This window comes from Martes martes (genome assembly GCF_963455335.1).
Source record: "Martes martes genome assembly, chromosome: 4".
Taxonomy (NCBI): domain Eukaryota; kingdom Metazoa; phylum Chordata; class Mammalia; order Carnivora; family Mustelidae; genus Martes; species Martes martes.
Genome location: NC_137891.1, coordinates 170,828,764 through 170,845,226, shown reverse-complemented (window position 1 = coordinate 170,845,226; position 16,463 = coordinate 170,828,764). Strand labels below are relative to the sequence as shown.

The 16,463-nt window shown below is 42.8% G+C and overlaps 1 protein-coding gene across 2 annotated transcripts in view; it reads right to left on the bottom strand.

The window, feature by feature from the left end:
• Positions 1-2,179: 2,179 nt before the first annotated feature.
• Positions 2,180-16,463, bottom strand: part of EYA3 (EYA transcriptional coactivator and phosphatase 3) — a 107,799-nt gene continuing 93,515 nt past the window's right edge. For both annotated transcript variants that reach the window (XM_080801117.1, XM_080801118.1), the window contains 4 exons: positions 14,646-14,760; positions 13,466-13,587; positions 4,602-4,702; positions 2,180-2,601 (listed from right to left, as the gene is read on the bottom strand). In XM_080801117.1, the coding sequence (XP_080657243.1) occupies positions 2,521-2,601; positions 4,602-4,702; positions 13,466-13,587; positions 14,646-14,760 (419 nt within the window). In that variant the 3' untranslated portion in view covers positions 2,180-2,520. The remainder of the gene's footprint in view (positions 2,602-4,601; positions 4,703-13,465; positions 13,588-14,645; positions 14,761-16,463) is intronic.

Genomic DNA, 16,463 nt, shown 5'->3' with positions numbered 1-16,463 from the left:
AGTGTTACCCACTTACTTTCCTTTCCAGATCTTTGTGCTGGGGAGGAAGAAAACACAGAGTCAAAGAATGCTGTGTTCCCTGCACAACTCATTTTGGCAAAGAGGAATCGAGAAGCTCTCGTTTTCCTTAATGGGGGCAGCAACAACCAGAAGAAAGCAGAGGTGCTCTGCTCGGTAGAGCTTCCTCACTTCTCTTAGCCAATTCCAAGTTCCTTTTGCAAAGACCCAGGCTAGGCAGTCAGGGGGGCGGTGCGGGAAACACCATTGAAAGAGGAGTCTAACTCCTAGGGAGAGAGAGCTTCTCCCAAAAGGCAGGGAGAGGGAAGTGTTTGTGTGTGGCCCTGTGTGCATGACGGGGGGGACCACTGCACAGCCTCACAAGCCTGACATGCAGCACCAATCAGGTGGCCTCTGTCCAGCTCAGGGAACCCATAGTTATACTGCTAGTAGGGGGAGAGCTTGGGGCCTGGAAGAAAGGCCCATTACAGAGCTTTCTAAGATCGATTATCAAGCAAGGCAGAGCAGCATGTGGACAACTATGTTCTACACAGACCGTGGAAGGCTGTCCTCCGACTACACGCCTCATCTCTTCCCCACCTGTGAAGAGACGAGGTCGGAGAGACAGCTAAGTAATGAGCACTGACCTCAGCTCCTTCCCCAAACCTGTGAGGAATGGAGCACTTTCTCAATCCGTTCTGAAGGAATGTGTCTATCAGCCTTTCTCTGCTGCCATTTGGTGGCCTGGCATCAGGAGGAGCCTAGCCCCTCAGTGCCGCAACATCTCCAGAAATGGACACACACAATCTCTGGGGGCGAGCGATTACAGCTGGGGGTGGTCAAGGGACGCGTCCTCCTGAGGACCCAGACTGCACGCCTGAGGGGCTGACATGATCACCTCTCCAGGCAGCCCGGGAGAGGCTCAACTTCCTGAGCGCTAGGAAGTGTATCCTGCCCGAGCAGGGGCCCACATTCGTCTTGGAGGGATGGAGCATCCGCAAACACACCTGGGCTCTAAGGCTGGGATTAGCTGCCGGGCACCCACCAATCTTCCTAGAGGTCAGGGTGACAGATGTTTCTGCATATAGCCCCGGGTTAAATTTTCAGGCATGGAGTAGGGTCCCAGCACCCTCATTTAAATCAGGGAAGTCTTTCTGGCCTTCTGGTTTCCCATTTTAGAATGGGATTTGAGAAGCAGAAAGGGTGTTCCATGGGAAAAGTGGGTTTTGATCACAGCAATCTGTTCTTCGGTTTCAGGCAAGAGATTTGGGTAAATACATGCCCAAAATACCTTTCTTGGCTTAAGGGCTTCAAAGGAAGTCAAATGTAGTTACGAGTCTGTTCTTAGGCTTGATTTAACTTCTTGGGTCCAAAGCTGAGGGACTGGCCAGAGCTGCATGGAGGCGGATGTGAGGTACAGAGGGCAGGGCAGGGCAGGGGCAAGAGTCTAGCACTGGTGACGAAGAAGGAAGAGAAGGCTGGAGGGGTGAGCCTCTGCTGGGGAAGGGTGCTTCTCTGCCGGGGGAGAAGGTGGAATCTTCTTGTTTCGATAGCCAAAGAAGCAGAAATTCCTACGAAGCCTTAGTCCTTTCCCCCCTGCTGGGAGGTAAGCCCTCTGGGACCTAGTCTTTGAATAAAAGTCAAGCTGAAGGTTTGGAATTTACGTCTTAAGAGAGGGAGTTTCTAGGATTGTGCCATCTGGTTGAAGGGGAACAGGGACTGGAGAGGGGACTAAGGCTTCTAGGATGGGAAATTCCAAAGTCTCAAGGTTATCAGTGTCCAGTGCCCCACGGTTCAGCAAACTAGGAGATGGAAGAACGGGAAGGAAACCGCCCGAGAGCGGACCACCGGAGCAGCTGAAGGAGGTGCTACTGTCACAGAGAGGTATTTTAGATATTTCCATTGCTGTTTTCCAAGGAAACTTTACACACCCCTTTCTTGTTAGAAAAAGAAAGGAGGGAAAACCTGCTTCAGAGACCAGACCCTTAACTATAAAAATAACATATACATTCCCTGGGAATACGTTCTAGAGCTAAGGAGATTACAAAGACCGCAAGAGATGGTATCACAAACGTCTGACACATGTATCCTGTTCCCGCAAATTCAGAGCAGTTCTCAAACCGGGCACGATCTAAGAGTGCAACCCTGCCCCAAGAATTGCCTTTTCTTTTCTTCATTTTTTGAAACAAAATAAAACGAAACAAAACCCGGAAGAATTAAAAGCACTGTCGCTGCGGTGAGTCTACTGTCCTCTCCATCCCACCGTCTCCTGCCTCTGCACGAGGGTGAACATGGGGCCGCAGCTCACTCTTAGCAAAAATAAGCTTCGTCCCTTGCAGCTGTTGGTTCTGATTGTGTTCTCGCCAGCATTCCATGGAGAAATAGAGAGAGACACACACAGAGACAGAGACAGAAAGGGAGACAGAGACACAGAGAGAGAGAGAGAGTTCCCAGATGGTTCTGGTCTCTAGCTCCTTTCAGGAGGGAGAAGGAGCTCACGGGGAAGGGTCTTCATTCCAGTTCTCAGAGAAAATCAAGCTCCAAAGCCTGGTGGAGGGACACTAGATCTCCATGGTTGGTGATTCTCCAGAAAGGCATGTTGTGCTGGAAGAGAGGGGGACAGTTCATAGCAGATTAACCCAACTTCTTTCGGGAGCTTATATTTACCTCTGTACCTCTTCCTCTCCCCAAGACACTTGGTAACACTCTCTTCTCCTGCCCACCTAACTGGACTGTTATAAGGATCAAGTAAGTCATATGTATAAGGACTTTGTACACTACACGACACTTCACAAATGTGAGAGATTTTTGCCAGGTCTTTCGTGGTAACTGTGCTTTTATGACACATCCTTGTTCTAGCCATTATACAGGGTCCTCAGGATCAAATAAAATGACCCTTGTGAGAAATTACTATTAATCTATCACATTTTCTTACAGATGGTTAGTTTTGTGTAAATTTCAGACAAAGTTTCTCTACGTTTCAACAAAGCGCAAATCTTGTTCACGACTGAGATGCAGAATACACAGATCTAAGAAGTAATAATCCCATTTACCACGTTGTCAAAATCATGTCCAGAATACCGTGTGCTGTTGCGGAAACCACGTTTTAAAGAAGGAATCTGAAAAAATCCAAGTGTGGGAGACCATATTCTGTGAAGCTGAAGGGGGTTAGTCTTACTGATCGTTTTGCTCTAACTGGTTGCAAGTTACCCGAAATACCGAAGTCTTAGAGCAGTTCTTTTGGCAGTAAGCTCAGTGTTTTTCAAGCATGCTGCTCACACGTATTTAAACGGCTTCTCATATACAGAACAGGAAACAGACTTGTTACGTCGTACTCAGGACTCAGACCAGAATGTGAAAGTTAGAGATACAAGTTTTGGTTCAGTGGGAGGAGGAACATCCTAACAGTTTGGATGACCCCACAGTAGAACAGGACACACAGGCAGCGGTCTCCCCATCCTTGGGTTTATTCAAACAAGGACTAGAAAGTCCTCTGGGAAAGGGGCTGCAAAAAAGGTCCCTCACAGTGTAGAAGCTGAAATGGATAGAGCTCTAAGGCGTCTTCCAACGGGTACATGCTACGGTAGGTGATCACAGGCAGCAGCTGAGAGGCGCCTACTCTGCTAATGACGTCATCCTTTATCTCCCCGACTCCCTTCCTCAAACCAAGTAGCACTGTTGCCTCCATCCACTAGTGTCTTCTCTCCCCCAGAGGGCAACAAGCACTTCAAAACCAAAGCCTCAAAGATAACACGTGAAAAAAAAGATAAAGGTCCTTGAATTGCTACATAAAATAGTGAATGAAAACGTAATGAGGTAATAATGCCACCCGATTAGCAATCTCACAGTTTATTAATAGTTGAAGTTTTTACATTAACTGGATGAAGAAAACCAGGACAGCTGGTCCTAGCTGGCAAACCTCCGCCTCCAAACGTAAGAAACAGAGTTGCTGGAAGGAAACTAGGGCATAGACAAAGAACTTCTGTAGATCCATTTAATAAAGGCAGATGAGGAAACTCCAAGAGGAAAAGTAAACTGTCCAAAGTCACACAGCTAATCAAGGCAGGAGAGCTGACCCAAATTAATTTTAGATTCCACAGTCAAGACTCCTTCATCTACGGTTTCCTGTAGTGAGATGAGGTGGCCTGGAGTTGGGACCTGCACAGTGAGGAGGTTAACAGCAGAACAGCATTTTCTGGGCTCAAAGATAGGAAGGACTTCATCTGAACAAATTTCACTGACTTTCTGAGACTCTAAAGCTTGGAAAAGTCAGACCGATTCACCTTTTTGTAATGAAGTCTCAAGTTCTTGGGATGAAGATGGAAGATGGGGGCCCATATCTGGTTTAATGATGGAGGGCCCTACAGCAGGGCTCAAAGATTTTAAAATTTCCGAGTGGCAGGGAGGAGGGGGGAAAGGAAAGATCCAATACCTTTCAGGGAAAACCCTATTTGGGGGAAAAATGAACATCTTTCTTCTAAAAAAAATAGGACAGAGTAGAGAAAACACTATAAATGCTCAAGACTGCTACGATTTCTGACTTTTACCATTCTTCTAATTACTTGATGCGTTCCCACAGGGACTATTCTCTTTACCATGGTTACCTGTTTGGCTGCTATTTCTTCATCTCGTCCGTCTCCAATCACTACATATGTGACTTTCTTTCCAAACCTAGACACAATTCTCTCGAAGCAGCTCTCCTTACCTGATGAGAAAAAGAAATTTCCCATTAGGACATTCCCCCTACCTTTTCTCAACACCAAAGAAAAGAGCTGCTGCTGGTTCACCTGCCTAGGCTTAGACAAAACAAGTGACAGCCCATGTAATTTGTTCGGTGGGGAGTGGGGGTGGCAGCTCCAGATCCAGCAGGCCTGCTGCCCAAAGAGTGTGGAACTGTGCTATTAAGACAAGACTTTCTAAGCATTGTGCTTTTTAGGTTCTTATTTTAATAAGCGTGGGTGTTTGTTTTTTTTTCTTTTTTAAGTAGGCCCACACCCAGTGGAGGCTTGAACTCCTAATCATGAGATCAAGATCTGAGCTGAGGGGCGCCTGGGTGGCTCAGTGGGTTAAAGCCTCTGCCTTCAGCTTAGGTCATGATCCCAGGGTCCTGGGATCGAGCCCTGCCATCGGGCTCTCTGCTCAGCGGGGAGCCTGCCTACTCCCCCCCCCCCCCGCCACCGGTCTCTGCCTACTTGTGATCTGTGAAATAAATAAATAAAATCTTTAAAAAAAAAAAAAAAGATCTGAGCTGAGATCAAGAGTTGGAAGCTTAACTGCCAGTCACCCAGGTGCCCCTTAGTGTGGGGAATTTTTATAAATGGAAAGCAATGGTGTCTAGGCAGTGTGAAAGCTAGGATACCACCTCCCTACTTTATAGCTTACAAAGGTAATTCCTTTAATGAACTCTCAAAATAATCTAGTGAGATGAGTACAATTCCCTATTGTAAAAATGAAAATGGGATTGAAAGGATTAGTTACTTGTCTCAGATAACAAACAAGCTAGTAGCTACACTCTGGGCTCCAGGATCCAACCTAGGCTGTGGCTATCTTGCCATGATGAAAGGATAATTTCGGAGGGAAACTGGTTTAGTGTAGGGAAAAAAAGTGGAAGCATAAGGTCCTGATTTTTTATTAGTAACAAGAAACAGGCAAACAGCCATTTTCCTCCAATTCTTCATTTTCCAGAAACAGTCCTGGCTTGGGTCTTAGGTCTTTCACAGGAAGTAAGAGCCCCAGAGTACCAATGAATATGGCAGTAAATCAGACCAGAATATCTAGAATGTCACATCCAGAGTATCTATTGAATGCTGTAACTGCAACTGAGATAGTGGATCTCTGAAGTTGACTTTGGGAAAGGGTGATTCCAATCCACTGCAGACAGGTGAGAAACATGGCAGTGTATCAAAATTCAAATCCCATCTGGAACGCACCAGCAACTTGCACAGATGATACTGCTGTGGGAAAAGATACTTTATTAACATAAATAAAAGGGAAATTATTTCCCTTGCTCTTTCTTCACCATCTTATACTCTATTTCTCTGTTTCTGCCATCTTCTTCAGTTAAGCAAGGTCCTAACTCTGTTTCCTTCTTCATCCTGCTCCATTAACCTTCTCATCCTTTCTTCTTGCCAGATCCAGTGACTTAGCACCAGGGTTCCTGTGTGAATAAGAAAAAGGTGCCTCTTCTTCAAGGCACTTGACTGCCATCTGCTGGAAAGTTGTTGTAATAAATATATAAATACACGAATCTGCGACGACAACACGATAATCCACAAGAACCTATCCACCCATACCCAGAAGTCCTGCTTGGCACATCTCAGCAACCGCAAGTCTCTGAAATCCCTAGCTCAACTGGCACCTCAACCACATTGAGCGAGTCACCTGGACCAGACACCTAGTCCGCTTTGGGCTTCAGTCTCCCACTTGTCATAAAAAGCTTGGCTCAGGTGCACTTGGGTCCCTTTCAGTGCTAACATTTTACAATAGCATCGTCATGCCCGACATTCAAATCAGGCAGTGCAGTCAATGTCTGCAGAATATATGCATATTAATTTCATAAATGATTCAACAGATGACTAGTCCATGTCTTGAGCCCTAATTCAAATATTAAATAGTTCAACTAATAAATTCCTATTATGTTCGAAGTGTTGAAGAGTTGTTTGTCTAATTCCATGGCAAATATTACATCCCTATAAACTAAAACGACCTCTGCCAGACCCAATCTACTTTACGATCTATCTATGGAAAATAACCTTAAGTCAGTCAGATTTTAGACTTTTCCCCTAAGGCCTAACAAAGGGAATGTTTCGTATTTATTTACTTAAAAAATATTTTATTAAATCATTTGATAGAGAGAAAGGAGTGAGAGAGCACAAGCAGGGGGAGCAACACAGGGAGAGGGAGAAGCAGGCTGTCCACTGAGCAGGGAACCTGATGCAGGGCTCGATCCCTAGATCATGACCTGAGCAGAAGGTAGATGCCTAACCGACTGAGCCACCCAAGTACCCCAGGAATGTCTTATATTTAGAGGAGAAGGACATAAAAAGTTTTTCATTGTCATGGCATGTAATGGTCAAGGACGAAATACATTTAGGAATGTCTCCTCTAAAAGGATTACGAGACAGAGTTATTAACAGCTCACAGTGAAGAAGTAGCTACATTAAAAAAATGGCTCCCGTACCATTGGTAAATAAACTTCCTCCATTTTACACTCTGCAAACAATCCTGAAGATGAGCTTTCCATTCAGGAGGATATGACCAATGATCACTCAGCTTACCAAACGTCAAACAGCTGAATCTAACTGCAAAACCAACTAAGCCTTTGGAGAATATCAGGTTTCTGGGCTTCCCCTATCAAAAACACTTCTGAGATTTTCAGAAACAATTTTGAGAATTCTTTTTTAATATCCAAAGTAACAGAGTGGCCATTAAAAGAATCGTAACTCTGAAATCAAATATTTCTTCTCCTTGCTCCCATCTCACAAGCAAAGCCTCAAGTCTCTCACTGTAGTTACCAAGGTGCAAGGTACCCACCCACAGCTTTGCAAATGAGCTCTGGATGAAACGAGACTGAGAATAGTTACCAAATAAACACATGTATTGTCAGAGGGAACAGAATCATTCCCATTAATCTGATGAGACTTCGGGTGTCAGAACTCACTATAACAAGCACTACAGAATTTCTACCTTTCAGGAGTGAAAAGCTTAGTGCGTGCTCTGGGTTCTTATGAAACACAGAGTGAGGCAGTGGCCGCGAGAGCAAAACATGAAGGGGGGTGGGTTTCCCCCAATCCCTTGTAAATGAAATAATTCAACATACAGAAAAAGGAGAATAAAAATAAACTCCCGTATACCTACTGCTGCTCCATTTTTGTCGAATGTTGTAACACTTTCACTTGTTTTAGATAAAAAAAAGAATATGAGAAACTACAGATTTGATTTCCTGTATACCCGTTGACCCTTCCTTTCTCTGTGAGTATATATCCATAAACAATATATGGTATATGGTTGTGAACACTTCTGACCTTTAGATAAATGATACACACCTTACATATCTACCTGCACTGTTTCTGTGTTGAACATCATCTCCCATATTAGTCCTTAAGGATGTACGTACTTTTAGTTCATTCACTTTTTACTGCCATATAGCATCCCATTGTTTGGATACAGTGATTATTTTCTTTTCATGGACAGGTTCATAGAGTGGCTGTTTCCAATTGTATTCTATTATGAACAATGTGGCATCAAAAAAATCCTCACACGTCTCCTTGTGCACATGAAAATTACTCAAGGGCAGGGGTGGGCCAACTTTCTGTGTAAAGAGTCAGGCAGTAAATATTCCAGGCTTTGCTCTGTTACAACTACTGGACTCCGCTCCTACAGTGTGAAAGTAGCTATGGAAATGATCTGACATGGCTATGTTTCAATAAAACTTTACAAAAACAGGCAGTGGACAGAATCTGGCACATGGGTTATAGTCTGCAGAGCCTTGTACTAAAGTGTATTTATTTAAAAGTGGAGTTGCTTGATCATAGGGTTATGCACATCTCAAACCACTACACATCGTCAAACTATTCTCCAAGAAGGGCTATTATCCAGGGGTGCATCGCTGGCTCAGATGGTAGAGCATGCAACTCCTGATCTTGGGGTTGTGGGTTCAAGCCCCATGTTGGGTACAGAGATTACTTTAAAAATAAAATCTTAAATAAAAAGGCTATCTCCATTTTTAATCCCATATGCAGAGTTAAGTGTTCCCATTTCCTTGACAACTTTGGCACTGCCAGACTTAAATTCCTGTTAATCTGATAAATAGGAAATGCACCACACTTTAAGGACATCTGCATGTCCTTAATTGGTGAGGTTAAGGAACTTGCCACATGTTTAATGGTGTTCTGATTTTCCTCTTCTGCAAACTGTTCCAAGGTTTCTGCCTACTTTTCTAAAACATTGTTTGCTGCTTCATAATTTACAGTTCTTTACAGACTCTGTACACAAATTAACAAGTAAAAGAGTTGCAAGTTATCTTCTACCAGTCTGGTTTGTTTTGTCAACTTTATATTTTCACTCAGTATAAAATAGAGCATCATCCAATTAAAATGATCGTTTTGTTGTTGCTGTTTTTAAAACTGTTTTTTGGGACTTTTAAATAAGATCCTCTTCTACCTTAAGGCCATAGATACTATTCTGTATTTTTTTCTAAAAATTAAAGTTTTGCTCTCATGTTAAGTTGTTTTTGTTTTTTGGTTTTTTTTTTACCCACCTGGAACTTATTTCTGCAAATACCACAAAGAAGGAATACAATTCTGCTCTTCTCCTCATATGGTTAACCCAGTTACCCTCATACCAGGAAGTGAAGGTCAGTTCCATGAGGACAGAGGATTTTTGTCACTGCTGTATTCCTAGCACCTTCGCAGTGTGAGACACACAGGAGGCACCGCTATCATCCTTCCTCATCTAGTGAATCATTACCACTTGCATATAAACTTTGTATGAATTTCTCTTACATTCAAAAATTCTCTTGAGCCCATATAACCCCCACTTACTACTTCATTTCTTTGTCCTTCTTTATAATTGATCTAAAGTGTCATATGGTTACCATCTCCAGCTCTTCTCTTTCCAGTCTCTCTTAAGCCCATTCCAATTAGGTGTCACTCCCATCACTTTGCTCAAACTGCCTGTCAAGTTTATTAATGGCCTCCATGTAGCAATCGTATCCGACCCATTAGCAAAATCTGAGTCCAACACTCTCCCTTTGTCTTCTTCTAAGACACCATTCTCATTTTTCTTCCTACCTCACATACCTCTCCTTCTAACACTGCTGCTGGTTCCACCTTAAGATCCAAATATTTAAATATCAGAGGGACTCAGGGCTTAGTTCATAGACCTCTATTCTTCTGTCTGCATTCATTCCTATGACTTATCCAGTCATTTTTAATAACCGTACACACGAAGACTTCCCCATCTCCAGCCAGTACCTCTCCCTTGACTTCCAGATTCAGATATCCAACTGCCTACCTGACATCTCCACGTGGTTATCTAAGAATTATTTCAAACGTAGCATCTAAAACTAGACCCTTAATCTTTCTTACCACGGCCTTCTCCATCTCAGTAAATGGCATCTTCGTCCTTTCAGCTGCTTTAGGCCAAAATCCTTGGACTCTTCCTTAACTTCTTTTTCTTTCACACCCCATATCCAAATTACTAGCAATGCCTGTCAAAATAATGCCTTCATAATATATCCTATATATATCACAGACATATCTATCATCATATATGACTACGTCCCCACCTCCATTACTACTACCTTGTTTCAAGCCATCCAGGATCTCATGCTGTATTGTTAGAATAACCTCCCAATTTGCCTCTTAGCTATCCTCCTCAAGCTCCTACACAAATCCTGTTTAATGAGCAAGTCATTTCTTGTCAGTCTTCTGCTCAAAACCTAAAAATAGCATTTCATTGGAATAAAAGTTGAAGTCTTTAAAATAATCTACAAGGCCCTGCAGGCTCTCCCCACCCTCTCCGTTGCTCTCTCGTGACTTTATTTCCCAACACTCTTCCTTCCCTGCTCTGCCCTGAACACACCTCCAACCTCTTCCACCGGCTGTTCCCTCTCCTCAGCATGCTCTTTCTCCAGGTGAAGGCTAATGGCTAACTCCTTCACTTCTGTTAGGTCTCTGCTTGACTTTTCAAAAAAAGGAAGGAATGAAGGAAGGAAGGAAGGAAAGGAGGGAGGGAAGGAGAGAGGGAAAGAGAGAAAGAGAAAGCTTTTCCTTGAGGCACACCTAACTACCCTATTTGAAACATGGCCTTCTTTTCCAAACTGATTTTTAGCTATAGCACTTACCTCCATCTGATGTATGTGGTTTGTTTTCCTTAACTTACTTGTTTACTAACTACTTCTTCCCACTAGGAGCAAGGATTTTTGTCTTTTTTGATCACTGCTGTATCCCCAGTACCTAGAAAAATGCCTTGCAGATAAAGGTGACTGACCAATAAATACTTGGTGAATGAATGAAGAAAAAAAATGTCAACAGGACCTAGTGGACTTAATGCCACCATAGGTCCTGGGGTATGTGCGCGCGCATGCGCGTGTGTGTATAAATATATAAAATTAGACCTACTTTTTATGGAGAAAGTTGATCAACAGGTATGTAGTAGATTTAAAAAAATAATGAGGGGCGCCTGGGTGGCTCAGTGGGTTAAAGCCTCTGCTTTCGGCTCAGGTCATGATCCCAGGGTCCTGGGATCGAGCCCCCGCATCGGGTTCTCTGCTCCGCAGGGAGCCTGCTTCCCCCTCTCACTGTCTGCCTGCCTCTCTGCCTACTTGTGATCTCTGTCTGTCAAATAAATAAATAAAATCTTTTAAAAAATAATGAATAACCACAGCTCATCTTCAAACTCCAGGACCCTCTCCTTTGGTAACAACAGGGAAGTAGGAACTGGAAGAGTTTGGAGAGATGAGGAGAGGGCTGCCAGAGTCCTCTTTTTCTGACCATGTGTGGCACACAAGAAGCAGAGTGACACACTCTGCTGCCTTCTTAGTGGAACAAGTTGGTTTTGTATAAACCTGATGCCAATTAATTAATTAATTATTTCAGCAAATATTTATTGAGTATCGACTCTTTCCCATACTTGATATTGAATACATTTTTAGGGGTTAAATAGTAACTTCATATACACAGTCCCATTTGAGTTTCACAATCTCTCTGGAAGTTTCTCATTTTATATGAGGGATAAAGTAATTTGCCTAAGGAAAGAACCAGTAAGTGGGGGAGACAGGACTTGAATTCTAGTTCTTTTTTTCCTTTTTTAAAGATGTTATTTATTCAAGACAGACAGAGGGTGAGAGAGAGCACAAGCAGGGTGAGGGACAAAGTGAGCGGGAGAAGCAGGCCCAGATGTGGGGCTCCATGTGGGCCTCAATCCCAGGACCCTGGGATCAGGACCTGAGCTGAAGGCAGATGCTTAACCGACTGAGCCACCCAGGCACCCTGAACTCTAGTCCTTATTACTGTTTTTCTTTTTTTCTGTTTTACTGTTTTTCTTTTCAAAAAGCTGTACTAAAAACCGTAAAATCTGCCATCTTAACCATTTTTAAATGTACATTTCAGCAGTGTTAAGTATACTCACATTATTCTAAAACGTTCCATGGTACAAAGTTGAAATTCTATACCCATTAAACGACAATTCCCTATCTCCCTTTCCTCTAAGCCTCTGTTAATCACCATTCTACTTTGTTTCTATGAGTCTGACTAAGAAACACACAGTATTTGCCTTTTGGTGACTGCCTTACTTCATTAGCATCATGTCTTCAAGGCTGACACATGTGGTAGTAAACGACAGTATTTTCTTCCCTCTTATGGCACAATGATATCCCACTGTATGTATATACCATATCTTGTTTATCCATTCATTTGATGGACATCTGAGTTGCTTCCGCCTCTTGGCTATTGTGAATACTGCTACTATGAACATGGGCATGCAAATATTTTTTTGAGATCCTGCTTTCAATCCTTTTGGATATATACCCAGAAGTGGGATTGCTGATTATATTTCTTTTTTAAATTTTTTGAGGGATCACCATACTGTTTTCCACAGTAGTCCTACCACTTTATATTCCCACCAACAAGGCAGAAGGGCTCCAATTTATCCACATCCTTGTCAACACTTGTTTTTCTCTCTCTTTCTTATTTTTTTTTTAATTTTATTTCTAAGTAAATTCTACATCCAATGTGGGGCTTGAACTCATGACCCCAAAATCAAGAGTTGCATGCTCCACTGACTGAGTCAGGCAGGTAATTCCCCCCCCCCCTTTTTCCATTTTATTTATTTATTTGACAGAGAGAGAATGAGAGAGCACAAGCAAGGGGGAGCAGCAGAGGGAGAGGGAGAAGCAGGCTGCCCACTGAGCAGGAAGCCCAACTCAGGGCTCGATCCCAAAACCCTGGAATCATCACCTGAGCTGAAGGCAGATGCTTAACTAGCCCCCCAGGTGCCCCTATTTTTCTTTTTTTGACAGCAGCCATCTGAATGGGTGTGAGGAATTTAAACAGTTTTAAGTATACAGCTTAGTCTTTGATTTTTAATCTAGTGCTTTTTCTATTAGACTATACTGTACCACTCTCTCTGGAAAATAAAAATAAATCTGGGATGAGGCAAAAGTAGATTTCCAAGCAACATATTATGTCCTTTCAATTAATATAAATGGAAAGAATATGAGAAACTTTAAGTCTTACAAACCTGGATTTGAATCTGGTTTATGTAACTTACTAGCTGTGGAGCCTTGAGGAAGCTACACAACTGTTAAGCCTGAACTGGCCCATCACTAATATTAGGAAAAGACTGCTGTGAATATTAGAGAGATATACATAAAGTGTCTAATTAAGGGACTGATAAGTAATTAAGTACATCATAATTATGAAGTATTATGTAAGGCAAGTGACAAGAAACAGAACTGAAACCATACCAATTTTGGTAGCACTATAGATGTTTTCAATAGGAAATATTTCTCCTAGCCCATACAGGAGAACCTTGGCCAGAGCTGGAACCAGCTGGGTCGTAGTGATCAGAACATTCACACAATTCTTCCTAGAAGGGAGAACAAACGAAAAGAAAAGGAAAAAGTGAAACTAAACCCATTTGAGAGCAAGAATTCTTTAGACTCTAATTATTAAAAACTAACCTCTTTAGAATCTAATTAATAAAAACTAACTGCAAAGGGCCTGATACTTGTTCAGTGCCATGTTTGGTTATTGCTCTAATTACCTCAGGTTTTTTTATTTCCCATATTAAAGGACAGAGATTCTATATATTTAATGGGCACTGAGCCAACAACTTGATTCTTGTCCCATTTCCCTGCTGACCATTCTAGCTCACTGCACTTGTTAGCAAATAAACCACCAACCCATGTCACTGATAGCACACTCTAGAAACCCAGTAACGAAGACCTTCAGTCACAGCACTATTTCATTGGCATGCAACTCAGCCGTTTAATAAGGTATGATTTAAATCCTCTTTGCCTTTCACACAATGGCAACATAGATTCCAGAATATACGTTAATTTCACATGTCCTTTACCTTCACGGATATCCACCCCTTGGTGTCAGTTTTACTCTTTGCTCTACTAGGTTGTATCTGGAATTTCTGCTTCGAGGGAGGGAGCAAAAAGGGTACTACAGTAGACTGTATTTGACTATATTTATTTCCCATTCTAAGCTTCAAGCAGAAATCTCCTTAAACTCCTTAAATTTTCCTTTTCTTCTGAATCCTGCCTTCCTGAAGGGGCTCTGATACATTTCTTTGGAGCTTCCTATACTTAGGATATGTGATGTGTCTCCTACAGGGATTCTTTGATGTGACCAGGCCCATTCCTGGGCTGGAGATTATGGGTTACCGAACTTTAGTTCTGTGAGCAGAAAGTAAGGGGAAAGAAAAAAGGCTTTCAAATATAAATATTCTCTGAAGATCTGAACATGTGCTGTCAGCACGGAATGACATTGCCTCCCACCTAACCCAAGCGTTTGCCTGCATCTTTTCGACTCCTCTCATTCCTATCCGAAACCAATGTTAGGGAGTGGCCTATCCTGGACTGGGGTAGGAAAGATGCATCTAGGAGAGGATGAGAACTAAGAGAACCATTTCCATACCTGGACTGGATGAGAAGTAAGGACTTTAACGCAGTTCCTAACCAGGAATCTGTTAAAACTTCAATTTCCGCTCTTAGTCTCTGCAGTGCTTCCTTTCTCTGGGGACTGAGCAGGCCTTTGGGAATAAAAGCAGACACATTTATCATCTGACAGTATATCCTTGCTGACACTGAGGAAGCAACTTCTAAATTCAATTTAGAAATAGTGTGAGTCACTGAAATATTCCAGTGAGCTAACAGGTTTCTCTTCTTGGTAAAACCCTGGAGTAGCCTCCTTAATTAAGATACCTTTTTGGGGGTGCCTGGGTGGCTCAGTGGGTTAAAGCCTCTGCCTTCAGCTCCAGTCATGATCTCAGGGTCCTGGGATCGAGCCCCACATCGGGCTCTCTGCTCAGCAGGGACCCTCTCTCTCTGCCTGCCTCTCTGCCTACTTGTGATCTCTCTCTGTCAAATAAATTTAAAAAAAATCTTAAAAAAAAAAAAAGATACCTTTTTGACTTTCCTCCTCAGAATGTTTTGCTGGGTGGGGGGTGGGGGGGCCACAACCACCACCACAAAATCAGCTGAAAGAAACACTGTGCTGACATTCTGCCAAAGCTCACTCTTTCATCAAGAGCCAGTAACATGACTGGCAGATGGGTGGACCACACTTCGAGCTGCACTGTTTTAGATGTGACATCAAGAATCAAGGAGGGAGAAATGAGGGTCACAGCTGGAAGAGTCTGCAGCATTTCCAATCTCTCTAAAGAAATCGAAGCGCAGGGAGGAAAGGGGGGCTGTCTAAGGTCACACAGCAAGTTAGTGGCTTTTGGCCTCCCAAGTCTTTGCTCTGCCATACCCTGTTCCCACGGTGACTGTGCTGTTCTCATCCCTTCACAATGCATCAACCTGAGATTCCAGGCTGAATGACCAACTTCATGAACGTCATTTATTTGTACTGTACCTACTTCTGAAACAACTCCAGCTAAGAAGAGACTAAAACACTACTTAAGATCAGACAATTAAGTATAGAACAAAACAGAATTCATCTGATGGGAGCATGTTATCAGCCATTTAAATTATAATATTGAAACCATAAATCTGTATTTTCTGTAGTAAAGGTAAAAGAGAAATCGTGTATTCTATTACAAATATTTCACAAAGAAGGCATTTCTGTGAGCAGAACGGTATATACTTGGTTTACAGATTGATGGTTTCACAATGCAAGCCTAGAATTACACGACTCTCAAGGTCTCTGATAAAACAACAACAAAACCAGCACCTTTAGGTCATGTGTGGCCTACATGTAAGTACACATGTCACACACTTAACTAACACTATGATGTGGCACTTCTGTTAATTCCTTTTTAATTTTTTAAAAAGATTTTATTTATTTATTTGACAGACAGAGATCACAAGTAGGCAGAGAGGCAGGCAGAGAGAGAGGGGGAAGCAGGCTCCCCGCTGAGCAGAGAGCCCGATGTGGGGCTTGATCCCAGGACCCTGGGATCGTGACCTGAGCCAAAGGCAGAGGCTTTAACCCACTGAGCCACCCAAGCACCCCTGTAAATTCCTATTTTACAAAATACAGGTGGACATTACTTTTAATATGTTCCCCAGGGCAGGCTCGGGGGATTCTCACAGAGGGTTATATCACCTTCCTCAGGAAACCAGGTCCTGGCACCCAGTGAACAGAAAAAGGATCAGACACTTGGGCTGTATATGAAAACAAAAGAAAGGCTAATGTGTGGAGAGAGTAGATCAAAAAGATGGAGTTGCCAAAATAAAGTGCTGGCTCTGAATCATGAGAAAAAAATAGGCCATAAAAAGGGCACTCTAA